This window comes from Thunnus thynnus, chromosome 5 (assembly GCF_963924715.1).
Source record: "Thunnus thynnus chromosome 5, fThuThy2.1, whole genome shotgun sequence".
Taxonomy (NCBI): Eukaryota; Metazoa; Chordata; class Actinopteri; order Scombriformes; family Scombridae; genus Thunnus; species Thunnus thynnus.
The window spans coordinates 6,863,178-6,879,784 of record NC_089521.1 but is presented as its reverse complement, the minus strand read 5'-3'; the positions used below and the strand labels follow the sequence as shown (position 1 = coordinate 6,879,784).

At 39.3% G+C, this 16,607-nt stretch overlaps 1 protein-coding gene across 2 annotated transcripts in view; it reads left to right on the top strand.

The window, feature by feature from the left end:
* ppfibp2b (PPFIA binding protein 2b) overlaps window positions 1-16,607 on the top strand; it is an 85,942-nt gene that overhangs the window by 43,543 nt on the left and 25,792 nt on the right. For both annotated transcript variants that reach the window (XM_067588915.1, XM_067588916.1), the window contains exons 6-7: window positions 7,457-7,606; window positions 15,743-15,970. In XM_067588915.1, the coding sequence (XP_067445016.1) occupies window positions 7,457-7,606; window positions 15,743-15,970 (378 nt within the window). The remainder of the gene's footprint in view (window positions 1-7,456; window positions 7,607-15,742; window positions 15,971-16,607) is intronic.

Below are 16,607 nucleotides of genomic sequence, written 5' to 3'. Positions count from 1 at the left end.
AGATGATAAGTCATGTTTGAGGGCGACGAATGATAAGCAAATCATTGCATGCAGAGTTTGTATGTCACCTTCTTGAGGTTGTCCTTTACCTGCTCGAAATTATTCTACACTTTGGATGATTTCCTGCCCGACAGTCTAATAACTTTTTGGCTGGACTGCAGCCAATATGCGTATGTCTGTCCCTGGCTGACTGAGTGATGAAGTTATGCCATTGGTCGGCTGAATGATGTAACTTCATTACGCGCCTCAGCTGGGTGTTGCCACTTATCTGTATCCATCGTTTCAAATGAAAAGCCCTCTAGTGTTTCATACATGGTCCAGCCATATACAAGGTTTTGACCTAGTCTTAATGACAAGGCGTAGCTCCCGAATGGAGTTTGAGGGTTGTTTTTTTGTTTTTTTTTCCTGCGACTAACCGACCAATGAAAACTTAGTCAAGTAAGACTCTTCTCATCAACTAACAGTTTGGTCGACTATTAGAGGGCATCCCTAGTTGGAGTGTATTTTCAGCTTGGCATAGTGACTTCATGTTCTTTAATTAAAGATGCCCTGAGGAGTGTTACTCACCACAACACATTGTGTGTATCCCTAAAGTCTAACAAACATGTTAAATGCATTTCCTTCCTCCTAAAACATTTGTAAAGCAGTTGAAATATTTTGAAACCTTAATTGCTTGTATCTTCTTCCCTGCCTTCATGGTGCATTGCTGTGTCAGTGGAATAGTATGAAACAATTTGCAGGAATGTGTTGCTTCGCCCGCGTGCATCCAGTATGCATGTGTGTTGTTTCGCGTGCACAAAACAAGGATACATAACATTGCTTTATAGCTCTACTAGTGGTCAAAAACTCAAATGATGGAAAGTGTAAACAGAAAAGTTGACCACTGATTTACTGAACCAGAGTGTAACACAATATTTGGGTTACACACAGTAATGTACTGTTCCATTAGAGCTGATTAGAGTGTATTGTCCAATCAGGGTCCAGTATTGTGACTATTCTGCCAGTGAGTCTTCTGTTAAGTTCAATTTGACAAACATTTTAACAACTTAACCATATTAATTACTTATTAAAATAATCAAAAAAATAATAATTAACTTAAAAAGCACATTTGAGCACATTTCAAGGGACTCAACCCAACAAATGGCATCAGCATGCCAATCATTTTTGCCAGCTGTCAAACAGGATGTCCACATAAAAGAGCGGTGGAATAGTAGTAGAAGTGAGGTTGGTACTGTAAATGAATAAATAAAGGAGTGGTGCAGTGTTTCATGGAGAGCATTCCAGCTTGACTTTATACTGTTGACCCCCTCTGACTCATCACCAGTTCAGTCATGTGGTGGGTTTAATGCAAAGCAACAAGAACAAGTAGACTTTACAGGTCAAAGCACATTACTGTGTTTCCTCTGATTTTATTAGATTAGACAAAGTTTACTCTTGTAACAAACTGAGTTTGAAGGTGACCTTTTTGGACTGCACTGCTACCACTGTTATCTCATACTCAGTTGGTTTAAAACTCTAATATTTGCTTTGTAAAACAGTCTGTTTTTGGTTCAGTCAGTTGTTATTGGACCTGAGGTAAAAAGTCTACCGTACACGCATTGATAGAAAACAGAGATTTGCTTCCATCAGAGCAAAGAAAGAAGCATCCCTTAATATGATTCAGAAGCTGATATATGAGACTAACTGAATTGAGCAAAGATAACATTTGATGAAAAGTCAAGCAAGCCCTGCTGGTCATATCAGGTTGATGTACTTCTGTAACCCTCTAGGACAAGCATGTTTAAAAGGGTTTTACAGCGTGTGAGCCTGCTTACCCACCTGTCTGACAGTTACAAAAAAACTGAACATATAACAGATAATTGAGGGATAGTTCACTTTGACGACTGATAAGCAAATCATTGCTGGAAGGTGTGTCTGAGTTGCAGGTGGGTGAATGAAGCTGTTTGTCATTGTAATTATTATTTGAAAATGAAATCTTTAAACCTGTAATGACTGTTTTTTTTTTTAGCCACTTATACGCTGTCAAAATATAAGCTGTCAACATAGCATGGACAGATTGTCACCTTCTAAAGTTTATATGGCGAACATGTCAGCAAACAGCTGCCTATTTACACATCGAGCAGACATAGAGCAACATTCATGTGGAGTTATGTCACCTGATGTTTCACTCTGCTTTTAGCTGTTTTCGATCCTCACCAATATAGATTAAAGTCGCTCTAACCCTCCACTGTAACGTCGCTTCACCATGAAAATGTACATAGTTTTCCCTCACACACACAAGTGCTCTTTGTTTAGCACACTCGGATTCTTCTTGTAGCTGAAAATGATCTGTAGTGGTTGAATTGAGATTGTCTTGGGGAGACTTTCTCTTTTCTGTTAGTAAATCAACACCACTGCAGGTCACACTGCTCCTCTTTAACCAGTATGAAGAATTTAGTGTGAAACATTCAATTTCTTCAAGTTGTTCCAGTTGTTGTGCTTGACGTCACAAATGAGGCAAACTCATGAGCTCTGCCAGGCTGGACACAACAAGACCATAACTCACAATATCACAGAATCAACCCTCTGTTTAGACGCGTCAACAGGCTCTTTGTCCTCTGCGTTGTCAACACCGAGGGTAAAAAGGCCACAGCCCCAAAATAAATACCCCACTAGGGCTGTGATGTTCTGATCTTCATCTAGACAGCTTTAGAATCCAGTAATCACTAAATAATTAAATGAAAATTAAAGGAATCAAACAGAGCTCTTTCTTCTTCTTGGGCTTCCTTAGCTTTTCTTCATCTCTGTCAGCTGTAATTAACAGAATTTGTGCCATGTTGCTGTTATAGTAACATGTAAGCACTTAACTTTAAAGTTAATAAAAGCGACAGGTATTGCAGCCACAGTTGTTTCGGTGGTATGCAACTTATCTCCACCTGCTGCTGCCCTAGATCTTCTTTACAATGCCTCATGAGTGGTGATTGTTAGTTGGGAGGTTTTATTGTATTCAGCTGCATTGATCTGCAGCTGTTGTCCTGGTTAGTGTGTGTGTGTGTGTGTGTGTGTGTGTGTGTGTGTGTGTGTGTGTGTGTGTGTGTGACATGATCCCATTTCACAGTTAATGACTACTGGTCAAATAGCTAATGTGATAGGAGATGTTTTCTGAGAGAGATAAAGGTGGAGTGTGGAGAAAGATAACAGTTCTTTGGGTCTGTGTGTCTGTTGTGTTGTATTGTGTCGTTCTTTTGAGTATTTATCATCTCCCAAATTTGTGTCTCTGAGATCTCCTCAACATACAATTAGAGAGCAAGTTTGAAGGATTTAAAAGGTGACTGCTCTAGCTGTAGTATGTCGTTTGTCTGTGTCAATCTCACTTTATTGTGTGTGTGTGTGTGTTTTCGTTGCCTCTCCGGGGCTGTTTCCGGTATAAACAGCTGCCTTGTCAGGACCATTAGTCCTCATGGGAACCAAAGGCTGGTCCTAATGAGGCAAAACGTCATTTCTGAGGTTGTGGTTAAAGTTAGGGGTAAGGTGTGAATTGAGGTTAAGGTTTGGGTTGGGCTGTCCACAATTAATGGAAGTCAATGCAGTGTCCTAACAAGGATAGCTGTTCAAACTTGTGTGTGTGTGAGTGTGTGAGTGAGGGAGAAGGAGAGAAAAAGAAAGACAGAAAGAGATAAAGACACAGAGAGAGTCCATCCAGCCATGTAACATTATTTGTCAGTGCCACAGGGCTGCTACTTGCTGTGGGAACCTCAGCTAATCTAATAAGAAATAGTCCTTAGTCAGCACACACACACACACACACACACACACACACACACACACACACACACACAGTACAATGTTCTCATGCTAGAGGGGATCCTCCCACACATGTAGTCATACTGTGACTGCATGCCCTACTGCGTCTTTATTCAGACACCGAAGTTACAGTATTAGACATTTTAGTTATATGGTTTACAGTAATGTGGTGACATAACGTCCTTAATAATACACAACATATGCACACACACACACACACACACGAGCCCATATGGAGCTTTTGTCAACATTCATTATCTTTTCTGATGTATAGACATCATTATGTATGACTACATCATCGAGTATACGAGCGCACTTTACATTAATGGAGACCATTTCCAGTTTGGCCAAAATCAAACCATAGCAACCTTTTACTGTTTTTTTTTATTATTGGTTACACACATTTCTCTACACTGAGTTCACCTTTTTAGAAACTCTTCACACACAACTCTTTACCTACATGAAGCTCAGCACAACAGTTAATCTCCAAAATGCATCAAATGCAACCGAAACAATACAAATCTCAGGATTGACTCTTAAACCATAAAACTGACATATGTCTCCCATTGAGAAAACTGTGTCAACTCATAACACAGTGACCTAAAAACCCATAAACCAAGAGTCCAATACAATAAAAAGAATGACACATCTTTACTACGTGGATAGTGCAACCTTCCAGTTTATAGAAATAAATCAGAAGTGCTGTAATGCAGTATGCTACAGTAGGCTAAACTACTGTAAAGGAATCCCACTTATGCATTACAATCAAATGTGTATACAGTATATTCACTATACATACATGTATAGGATAGCTACAGATATAGATATACATCAAGTGCTCTAAAAACCAATGAATACTGCTTTACTGTCAAGGATTACCAATCTCAAGCAAATATTAGTTTCATGTTTATTTTTACAGCAAAATTTCAAACTAGAGACAAGACAGGACACCGGAGGGAACTAAAGGTTCATTTCAGAAAATGGTCAGAAAGAATGTAAAGTGTATGATTTGCAATTATTGGTGTAAAACATGCAAATCTAGCTGGTGAGAACACTTTGATTTAGGTGTCAGTAATGGAGATCATTGCACCTTCTGTTTCTGATTTCTAAATCTGAGTGTCATTTAAATTGTAGATATTTCCTTTTGAAATGACATTCTTCAGATACTAAACGCTGTAAGTCAGGATCTGAGTTCTCCAATGTTACTCATATTTAAAACAGGTGAGTTTTGGATAGAAGTGCAACCTCTTGAAAGAGATCTAGAAACGCTGTAGAGAGGATGATAATTTGTCACGTGCTGCTCCACATAATTAAGGGAAAGCAAATGTCAGGCAGCTGAGCTGTGAGCCACGACCAGAGAGTTCTGATAAATTACCTCTAAAGACTGCGGCTTATCCTGCTGTAAGTGACACTGGTGTTAGATTGCAAACTGACAGTCAGCTGCCATAACTAAGCAGATTTCTATGTGTGGGTGTGAGTGTGACTATGTGTGTATGTGTGTGTGTGTGTGTGTGTTGCTGCTGAGCTTGGAGTGATTATGGGGTTTTAGCTGTCTGTCTGTGGCTGTGGTGTTGACATAATTTGTTTACCATGTGATCTTTCCATTTGGAGGGTACGGCATCCCTCTGTGGTCAAATACAGTTGTCTCTAATGTGTTTAATGTTGGCATCCACACTCGAGAGAAAGGTGAAAATTACAAAGGGTTAAAGACTTAAAATGTATTAATAATATGTTTGAACAAATATAAGCATGTACAAATCTTATTTTAATGACATTTTTATTTAATCTTTAATGTTGTGTTTGATCTTTGTGTGGTAATGAGTATATCATGTCCATAACCTTTGAATTCCATGGTGTCTTTTTCTTAGAGCAGTATTAATTAATTGAATTTTTTAGCTATTTGGTGGCAGCATGACTGGCTGTAAACACAACACTGACATATTACAGTATCACTTTATAAAGTTGATATGGTTAAGTGTTTGCAAACAGTTGCTTAATCATACATCCAGCAGGTGCAGAGCAACATTAGCATTCATTTTTCAACAGCTATTTCTGTCCACCTGATGAATGATGAATGTAGGTCCAGTATTCATTTCCTTTCTGCTCTGGTATCCACAAACTCCTCAGAGAAATATCTGGCTCTTTAGACGCTAAATGCTCCACTATGTTCACCAACTAGCTGCTAACTTGGTCTGTTTGCTGTTTGGTGCTGGACAGGTAGTGTACATGGGATATGACCCATTATAATTAAAAAAAAAAAAAAAAGATTACAGCTTTCAGAAATCTATTAGTATAGTATTTATAAATATCTGGTCAGACTTCAGTGAAAGAACATGGACCCTTATTTTGTGTACAATTTAGTCATCATGATGAGATCTGCTTCTTGTGAAAACTGTTGCACTCAGGAAGATTTGTCATGTCTGAGAAAACAACTCAAGTGACTCAGACTTGGAAACTACAGATTTTAGACAGATCTCTTTCTCATCGTGTCCCCAACTTTATGGTAGTGCATTACTAAACTATTTATTATTTTTGGGGGAACAAATACACATGAAAAGCCTGACTGTAACATACACAAGCACTAATGATCCTCTTAATGTTTTCATTTGTTCCAGACACTCTGTCTCAAATGCATTGCGACATCTCACAATGTATTGCACAACAGCACTATATTATTCAAAAAGATTCTGCAAGTTGCATACCATCTTAATAAGATAGTCTGCTGTTGGCTCACAAATTTTCAGTTTTCTTTAAAAAAAAATGAGATCAAATCATTTTTGTCCATTAAAGATCAACCTGTTTAGGAACTTTCCTTGATTTCATTGACATGAACTTGATTTGGTCACTTGTCTCATGATATTTCAGTGTAAAACTATTGGAAACAAGTTATGTTTTTAAAATTTACTGACAGATTTCTCTTTTCATAACATACCATGTGAATTTATGTATTTCTTTTAGTTGGATTAATGGACTGTGATTATTTTCTGGTATAAAATGACAACTGTGAGGGAAGGGTCAGGCCCTAAGCTTCAGACCTGGTTTATCAAACTAGTGGGCGAACTGTTCAGAGGCTCATTTTCTTTTCCATTTGCCTCTGACCTGTTTTATCTCAGCGAGTGCGGAGCGAGACAATGGTTGTCAGAGTCTTAAAAAAAACAATCCAAGGCAAGTTTAAGTTTTAGTTTAGAAAAGAGGAAGTGGGATTAGAAATGGTTTAGATGAGGAAACGAAAGCAAAAGACACACTGAGAGCTGGCAAAGAAATGTATGTTTTGTGTGAGTCAGAGAACACACACACTCACAGACACACACTCCTCATGTCCAGTGGCTTGCATGTCCTCTCTCTCTTTTTTAGACAGAGTTTCTTTAACTCTCTCCCATACCAAAGAAGCACAGGGATATATTAATAGAATCTGCCTCTGTGTGTGTCTGTGTGTGTCTGTGTGTGTGTGTGTGTATATTTAGCTTTGTGGGGTCTGGGCCCCCAGCCTAGCCTGTTCTGTCAGTGTGGGAAGAACATTGTACTGAGTGGAGTAGCATGCTGAACTCTCACTATCCTGCTCTCTGGTAGCTGTATGTTTTTTAATTCATTTCTGTGTGTATTCGACATTTGTTTATTTTTGTGCCTTTTTCCTGTGTGTGACCTATAGTGTATATGTGTGTGTTTTTTTCAGGAGCTGATGAGCAGGACCTCTCTGGAGACCCAGAAGTTGGATCTAATGGACGAGGTGTCGTACCTCAAACTGAAGCTGGTCAGCATGGAGGAGACACACACCATCACACACCCGCAAGATCCCACGGACACAAAGCAGAACAAAGCCGAGGTATGGAGAGTCAACAGACGTGTGTGTTTGTGTGTTTCACTGTGCGCTGCTAGACTCATTCAACAAGAGCAGAAGTGCTGTGTCTTTTATCTAAGGATTAGCAACTTGAATCATGCTTGTATTTAATGTGCTACATGCAAAGATCCCTGCTGCATTTGCCTCAATGAAAAGTTTCCACTTACTGTGTATGCATATATGCCATTGATTTTTCTACAGGTGTCCGGATTATCATATAACACACATTAGTTTAATGCTGCATAGGGCAATTTAATCGTTTCTAATATGAGACGATAGAAATTTGTTCAGAGATTTTTATACAGTTTATAGTGCTTACTCTTCCTTTAACATATGTGGTCATATTAGGCCACTGTGTGAAGTGCTGCAAATCAATGAACATGACGGTTTTATTGCAATATTGGATTTACAAGATTTTAACATTAATATATCATATCTTGATTTATCAGGTATTAAATTTTGCCAGAACAGACATTCCTATCTGGTTATTTTATTATTTATTATTATTGTTATTTTAACAGTTTCTCAGTTAACTTCACATAGAATGTTCTGTATCACATTATATATCATTAATAATAATGATTGAATGTTACACACTGTACATGACCCACACCTAATGCTGTGTTGTGTTCTTGATGTTAGTTTGTTAGATGATCTTATAACAAACTAACATTTTGCAGTCATAGAAAAAATCTAAACTAAACTCTTTCTCGAGTAATAACACAGGTAAGCTAAGTTTAGGTAGGTTTATAAATGCCACTTGTAAATGACACAAATATTAAAACACTGCTTAGGTCTTTGTTCCTTTATCCCTCAGTGGATCAAACAATGCTGCTAACACTGTCACATATATGTCAAAGTTATTCAGTCTGCGTTTTGCTTGCATTTTTGCAAAATGCAGTATAATAAAATATAATGCCGATGTTTCTTTCATTATTGTTGAAACAAGACATAATAAGCCAAGCTTTATTCGTACCAGTGTTTCCCCTATATTCATTCTGCAGCGGAACACCATCTCTACTCCCACCCCCCCGACCCCTCACCCCCCAAAATAAAAAACAACAGTCAGCCTAGGGGAAACACTGCATACCAAACATAAAATGACATACATGTTGAAAAAGGGACTATTGGCATATTTCTCTTGTCTTCACTGTCTGCAAGCTAAAGGAAAACAATCACATTCCATCATCATCAGGGTTTATTTATGGACACATGAGGCCGACTCTCAGACTTGCTGTATAAGGATGTATGTCAGCTGTTTATCTGTTTTCAGTGTTTTTACTGTTTCTCAGCTGAAGGGAATAGTTACAACTTACAACAACCACTGACTGCTGTGGGCACAGTAATCCACCACAACTCCAACCAAAATAGATGGTTTCTCAGACACAGAACTGTCCCCTTTAAGCTTTTGGGAAGAGGACACTGATTGAGATGATTGTGTGGTACACAAAATATCTAGATTTTCCTGGCTTAAGTCATCTATCTGCTAGATCTACTTTCTAACTTTTTTAACTTCTTGTCTTGTCTTGCCATGGTGTTTTTGCACTGTGTTGAAAATGAAACACTGTTCCTGGTACTTTTGTATGGTTAAAGTTTGAGTTTCTCGAGGTGGTGCTCTTTTGTTTGTATCTTCCACCAGGTAATTGCTCATGCTAACAAGCACTGCTGACACTCATACTACTGAATTCCCCTTAATTACTGTTTGTGTGATGTCACCTGTTAGCTGCTGGCACATCTCACTAATGAGGATGTTGATTGGTGGAATGTGTGTTTGATATGAACCGGGCCTGTTCACAGATCTGTCATCAGCTTCAGAGTTGTCAGCGGGTCAACATGGAGGTGACAGCTAATTCACCCGGGGCATGGACTGTGTCGAAACACTTACACTGTACAATAGCAACAAGAATAGATTGCATTTAACTATCAACACATTCTGAATGATATTGGAATGATGGAAAACTGAAAATGTTTAAACTTTCTTATATCAGGTTTGTAGTGTAATGAGCTTTTTGAAAATACATGGGTCTTATTATTACAGGGAAACATGACTGGAACTCTACAGCCCCACTGGCAGCTGAAGGCTGACTATCCATAGCAGCTGCCTATTAGTTAATGTACTAAATTGATCTGGACAAAAGTGTTGGATGGACCAACCCAACTAACTGACCAAGCAACTGACAATCCTTACCGCTACAGAGATGAACAAAAAGTAATATCCAGGACAATTAAGACAAGATTAAGAGTTTACAGCCATGCTAGCGGTTCTGTGAGGTTATACTTGAGCTAAATGCTCACATGAGTATGCTAAGATGCTCACAATGATAATGCCAGTATGTTTATGCTTAGTAGGTAATAATGATTACCATATTCAGTGTTGGTTTAGCATGTTAGCATATTAATATTTGCTAATTATCACTAAACACAAAGTACAGCTGAGGCTGATGGGAATGTCATGAATTTTGCAGGTGACCTGATGATAGAAATAGATGAAAAGTGAGGATATCCATGTTATTACAAGTCATACTCTGGGGACCATGAACGTCTGTACAAAATTTCATAACAATCCATCTAATAGTCTGGACCAGAGTGATGGACCAACCAACCGTTCGACGGACCAACATTGCCATCCATAAAAATAATAGCTACTCCCAACTCCTTATTCAATTTACAGTTTAAACAAGTTCAAACTTTTGATTCTGTGTTACACCAGGAAAATGGTTTCAGCTTGCAGTACAAGCTCTAGTGTTAGTTAAACCTCTGCCAACACTGAACAGTTCTCCAACTTCCAATGCTACAGTCCTAAATGATTCATTTGTTGTCTTTCAGGTTTGGTTTTCTCACTAAATCAACCAACAAGACGTTAAGCTTTCCCACGAGCTCATTAGCACATCGTATTTGTCATGGCTGAAGTTCAAATCATCCAGTAACGTCCAATCAGTTGATGAATGGTTGTCCCCAAACACCATATTTCAGCCAAATCTGTCACCCAGATACTAAACAGACAAACATTGAAAACATGCCCCCCATCCAGCTTCACTGGCAGAGGTAATAATTAAATGTGTCTGGATGAGAAACAAGCTTCAGTGTTGAGGCTCTGAAACAAGCCACGACACATCAACTGGTCTCTGCAGACAGTTTCAACAACACCCTGCAGACGGCTTGCCACACAGACAGCTGACATCAAACTGTAAGCGAGCATTGCAAAGCAGGTGAAATATCAGAAACAACTGAAATGAATAAGTCCTAAAAGACCTGACACCTGTCTGTCCACTATTAAAGATTGGGTAGGACCTAGGTTTATGCCATATCACCAGCTAAAGCAAACATCACTTTTTGTAGTGGGATGTTTGAATGTCGAAACACAGACACATTACCACTGTACCTGAATACATGTGCACACACACATACACCAACAAACATTGCATTACCCAATTCTAGTTGAGCAGTCTTTGCTTGTCTTCACTAGTTTCTTTGTGTGGACTTTGTTCATTGTGACACCCAGCTGCTCCCCACTGGCACCGCAAGATACTGAAGCTGCTCTTGTGGTTTGGCCGTGTGCGTGTGTGTGTGTCTGTGTCTGTGTGTCTGTGTGTGTGTGGGTCGGAGAGGACTGAAGGTGGAGAGAAAAAGAAGAAAAGCAACAGAGGGACAAGATGAGAGACAGTGACAGACAGATGTTAAGATGAAAAACGACAGGGTGTGCTGTGGAAATATTGTTTTCTGTCCTGCAAGGCACACACACACAAAGTGAACATGCAGGGCATTCATGCCACAAATCCTGCAGGATGTAACTGTCAGTGATGTCTGCCTTTGTCAGAAAACCATCATGTGAACTGACTTTTCTTGTAACATTTCTGCCTCCTGTACACAACTCATATGGAATATCCTGCCCCCTGCAGGAAGCCATGATTTTAAACAGTACAGTATATGTGCTGTGGTGTTTTGACACTGTGAAATCACTAATGAAGCACTCGGAAGAACAGTGACTGATTAAAGGATACTTACAGTTTATTAAAACTTTGGTCCACCACTTTGGTCCAGACTGAAATATCGCAACAACTATCGGATGGATTTGAATGAAATTAGGATCAGACATCCATGTTCCCCTCAGGATGAATTGTAATAACCATGGTGATCCATTAACTTCTCATCTAGTGTCATTATCAGGTTAAAAATGTATTTTGTCCAACTTGGACTCAGCTCTATTTTGTGTTTAATGCTAATTAGCAAATATTAGCATGGTCATTAGCTAAACTAAGATGGTAACTGTGGTAAATATTACCTGCTAAACATCAGAATGTTAAAATTGTCATTGTGAGCATGTTAGCATGCTGATGATAGCAATTAGCCCTAAGCACCGCTGTGCCTAAGTACAGCCTCACAGAGCTGCTAGCATGGCTGTAGACTTAGTATTTTGTTTTGTTCATCATTTCTATTGGTTAGAGTAACACTGTACTCACCAAAGTCATTTCTAGGAAAACGGCTACATCTCTACAACAAAGTGTTCAGATGATCAGACAGGTTTCAAACTGATTTGGCAGTTTATGTGAACCACAAATAGATAAAACTCAACATCAGCACACTTGAAATATTAGTAATAATCCCTTATTGCACAGAAAAACAGTATATGCAAGATAGTTAGTATGGTAGGTCAAAGTTGAACCAGGAGCTTTGGTCTGTAAAATGTGATGGATGATTAAGGCAGTGGTTTTACTGTTTGACTTTATTTTCTCTTCCAAATAAGTTTGACTAACCTAGATGTTTGTTTAAAACCTCAGTCAGTGTAGCCAAGTTCCCACATCTCAGGAGTTAACTCAGTGAGTACAGTGTTATTACCAACAAGAATGATCAAAATTACAAAAATAAGGCCCATGTTATAATAAACTGTAATTATTCCTAAAAACGAGACAGTGTGCAATGCCAGCAGACATTCGTCTTTCACTGTCTCTTATCCTGACTAAAGTATTCATTGATACAGGGGCGTATCAGATACAGTATATTACCAAATAGTACCCTCAGTTCTACTTTGAAGTTTGTGTTGCAAGGAAAACTACAATAATTTGAAAGCATGCGGCTTGATGATCATTTATTCATCTCATAATCATACGTATTCATATGTCTTGTGTTTTTCTTAGAGAGACGTCTGCATGTTTTCCTTTCATAGTCCAACTGTGACAGGTATTAAGTATATAAACAGTCGCATGCCAGGCTCGGGGGCACTTCAGTAGCAGTTTGTTAGGAAAGAAAGAACAGTGTGAGTTTCCAGCCAGTTATGGGATCACAAGGCTGATTCTCTGAGCTTAAGGCTTCAGCACTGAGATCTTACCATCAGATCTGCCTCTGTGGTGTCTAACAGAGCTGTTTTAACATTGACAAGTTGATGCTTGGTTAGTGCAGTAAAGAGATACTGCATCTGATCATATACACACGCGTACACACCCAAATCCAACATATCCGATGTACAGTGCTGGAATTTTGCTTTGGTCACATTGTGATGGCAGCTGACACCAGTCTACATTTTTGTCAGGAAATGAGTGTGTGTGTGTGTGTGTGTGTGTGTGGTTTGTAACAGCTGCGAGGCTCCGGTTGGTTGGCAGGAGGAATGGTAGGCATCCATTCTGAGCATTCCTGGGGGCCAAACACTTTCACTTCTGGAAACCACACCAGCACCACACACAAACTCACTGCTGTCAGATGAAAACCTTGAGTTACTAAAACATCAACTCTTCAAGAAAGAGGCTTTTAGTTTGATGATCATGCATTTTTCAGTTTATATAACTGGCTGTGAAAAGGTTGAAATTACAAGATAACAGTGTTGTCAGTCAAGTCATCAACTCAGATGTCAGCTCCCTCCTGTCTGTCTTTCTGTATGTGTTGTTCTATCTACCTGAATTTCTGTTGTTTTTGATCCTCTCCATCAGCTCTGTCTTATCTTCTCTTCCTGTCTTGCTCTCTTTGTCTGTGTGTTGGTCTAAATTCCGGGTCATGGCCCTGTTTCTGCTGTGACCAGACTTGGCTTGAGTTCAAACATCTTATAATAACTCTGATGCTAAGGGTGGAGCTATTACATCGAGGTTTGAGAGCCTGTAATGGTCCACTGAAAGAAGGATCACATCATTTCTGTTAGATATTGTGCTGTACTTTTTAACAAAGTTTATCGATTAAGAGTCTGTGACTGAAAACTTTGTCCTGTGAAAAATTCTGTATAGTCTTTTTTTAAGTATTTTTTCTTTATTCTTAATAACCGTGTTTTAAGGGCACTTCAGATGAAAAGAAAAAAGAGAGCAACCTACAAAAACTCAAACTTAATCTACAGAAAATCTAATAAAAAAAGACATCACAGTAGAGCACTGATGTACTCGCTTTTAACTACACATTCATATGCCACATGATGGTTACCTTATATATGCTGCATTTTTTTGAGTGTTGGTTGTGCATGTCCTCAGAAATAAAAAGTCACATGCCCACAAGATGTGAAGAGAAAGCTTTGAAGAGAAACTACTAGAGCTTGTTGCTGCTGCCTCTTTTTCTGCTGTTATCTTTACATTAAAGCTGCTATACTATAAATGTTGTTAATGTAATAAATGTTTTTATGAATTAAATAACTACCTGTTTGTAAAAGATGTTGCTCATAGTGATGAACCAACAAAGAATTATCACCTGACTCTGCAGTTCCCCTCAGCTCTACAGAGCTTTATATCTGTCAGCTCATTGTTTTGGTTTTAATGTTTGCTATCAAGTTCTGCTCAGAACCGTTTTCAGCTGCAGCAGGAAGTTGTATTCAGCTAAAGGCTGATTAAACCACTGTTCAGCAGCAAAGACAAACAAAGATAGCAACTAGCTGGTGACCCTAATGGAGCATTTAGCAGCCAAAGGGACTCAGGAGTTGGTTGAAACCAAAACAGAGCTTAAAGGAGATTGAATAAAGGATTTACATTCATCAGCAAGCATCAAAGTAAGCACATGTGTATCATGTGTAATGTTTAATTGACAGGTGATCTCTGGGATGTGGGCTGTAGAAACATGACAACAATGAGTGCATCAGACTAATAATGTTGCAGATGTGTTGAGTTATATCAGAACAAGATGTGTCATGGATCAGAACTGGACTTGTGGCAGTTTGCCTTTCAGTGTCTGACCTTTTGACTTTGACATTAAGAAAAAAGAGAATATTATTATTTTTTCTTTTTATGTGTTGTGAAGCCCAATTCATTCAATTTAGTCACAGGGCCCCCTTAAGAGTGCAGTCAGTCCAAATAACCCAACCCGACCCCAACCCACCACCCCCCATGTTAGATGAGGTTTTTGCCTCATCTCTTCTTTCCAAACTCTACTGGACTGTCCGCTTTCTCCAGTGACCCCAGAATAACTTGGAAGTTAATACATTGCTCTTTTCCTGTCAGTCCTCACATGGCATCAAAAGAAAAATGGGGCAGAAAGATTTGTACTCTGTGTGTGTGTGTGTGTGTGTGTGTGTTCAGTTGAATATTCAAGCACATATCTGTTTCTTACACTAATTCAACAATGTGAGACAGTGAGGCATGATGCCTCGCCTACATCTGCCCTGAGGCTGCATCTGTCTTACACACTCCCACTGCCCCAACAGTGACTCATTTTATAAAAGTAGGATAAAACATTGGATAGTTTTCTTATCTCTCATGAAAAGAGTATTTTTATATGTATGTAAGTGACCATAGGGATCCTTAGTGGTGTGATACAGTTTGGTTGTGGGTCATTTGTATCTGTGAATGTAATGTTTTCTTTCCTTAATCAGGAACATTTTTAGGATTCCTCCAACCTCAAGTTCTTCATTACACAGTTACAATGCTTCCTCTGCACTATGTTTTAAAATTAATTTGGTTCTCAGTTTGTTACATTTTTTTTGGGCGATTCTGTGATGTTTTCCTCAGTAACAGTCGACTGTGATGGATAAATGGAAACAGGAATTCCCAAGTATTGACTAGATTAAATTAAGATCATGTCTGACTCTCCTCTCCTCTCCTCTCCTCTCCTCGGAAATGACTTTCATTCAATCCTCTTTTCTTCTCCTCATCTCACCAATTTTACCTCTTCCACCGTCCGTCATTTGTCTGCCGTACTCCATCGTCCCGTCCCTCCCAGTGTGTGGTAAATCTCATCAGTGAGCTCCAGGAGCAGATGTGCAAGTTTCAGGAGGAGATCAGCACACGTATCCAGGAGAAACGGGCCCTGGAGGAGAGGGAGGCCCAGCAGGGGGAGGCCAGAGGCAGCCCAGCTCAGGGCCACAGCCTTCAGGTCGGGTTAGGCGACTCAAACCCGAGCCTGTGTGGCTCTGACGCCCGGATGCACAATGGAGGACAGACTGTACACGTAGGGAGACTTGATGGATGAACTCATCTTCCCCTCCTTCCCCATCATTTCTTCTCTTCTCCTCCTCTACCCTTTTAACCAGTCCACACGCCACCCGGTATTTGCAAATTTCCACAGAATCAAACTAACAGCCTCTCTTGTAGTGTGTCTGTGTGTGTACTGCAGGATGTTGGGGTCACGCTCTACTCTGGTTCTTGCAGATATGGAGACCTTTGATTGGCTTTCTAAATGCTTCTATACATTTCAGGTGTTATTGAGGTTTTTGAAGCTTAACTTATGACAGTAAGTAAAATAAGCAGCTACACCAGCACCACCCATTGTAATAGTTTACAGGAAGATGTTGAGGACAGCAACTCAGAAACATGCACCTGTCTCAGTCATCAGTAACTCCTCAAGTATATGAAGCATTTGGAAAAGCGCATTTAAGCCCCGATCTGGACTTTGTCTTTATAAATCCTTTCAAATTGGGTTTTGTACCAGGCGTTGTGGTTTTATTTCATTTGATGTGGTTTGCTTGCATGACAGCGGGTCTTCCCTCTACTAACAAAGTTTTACATGTCTGTTTCCTCCTACACTGACCAGGTGGATGGGTCATGTAACAGTTCCTATAAAAAATATTACTGCCAAAAGGCAGTGT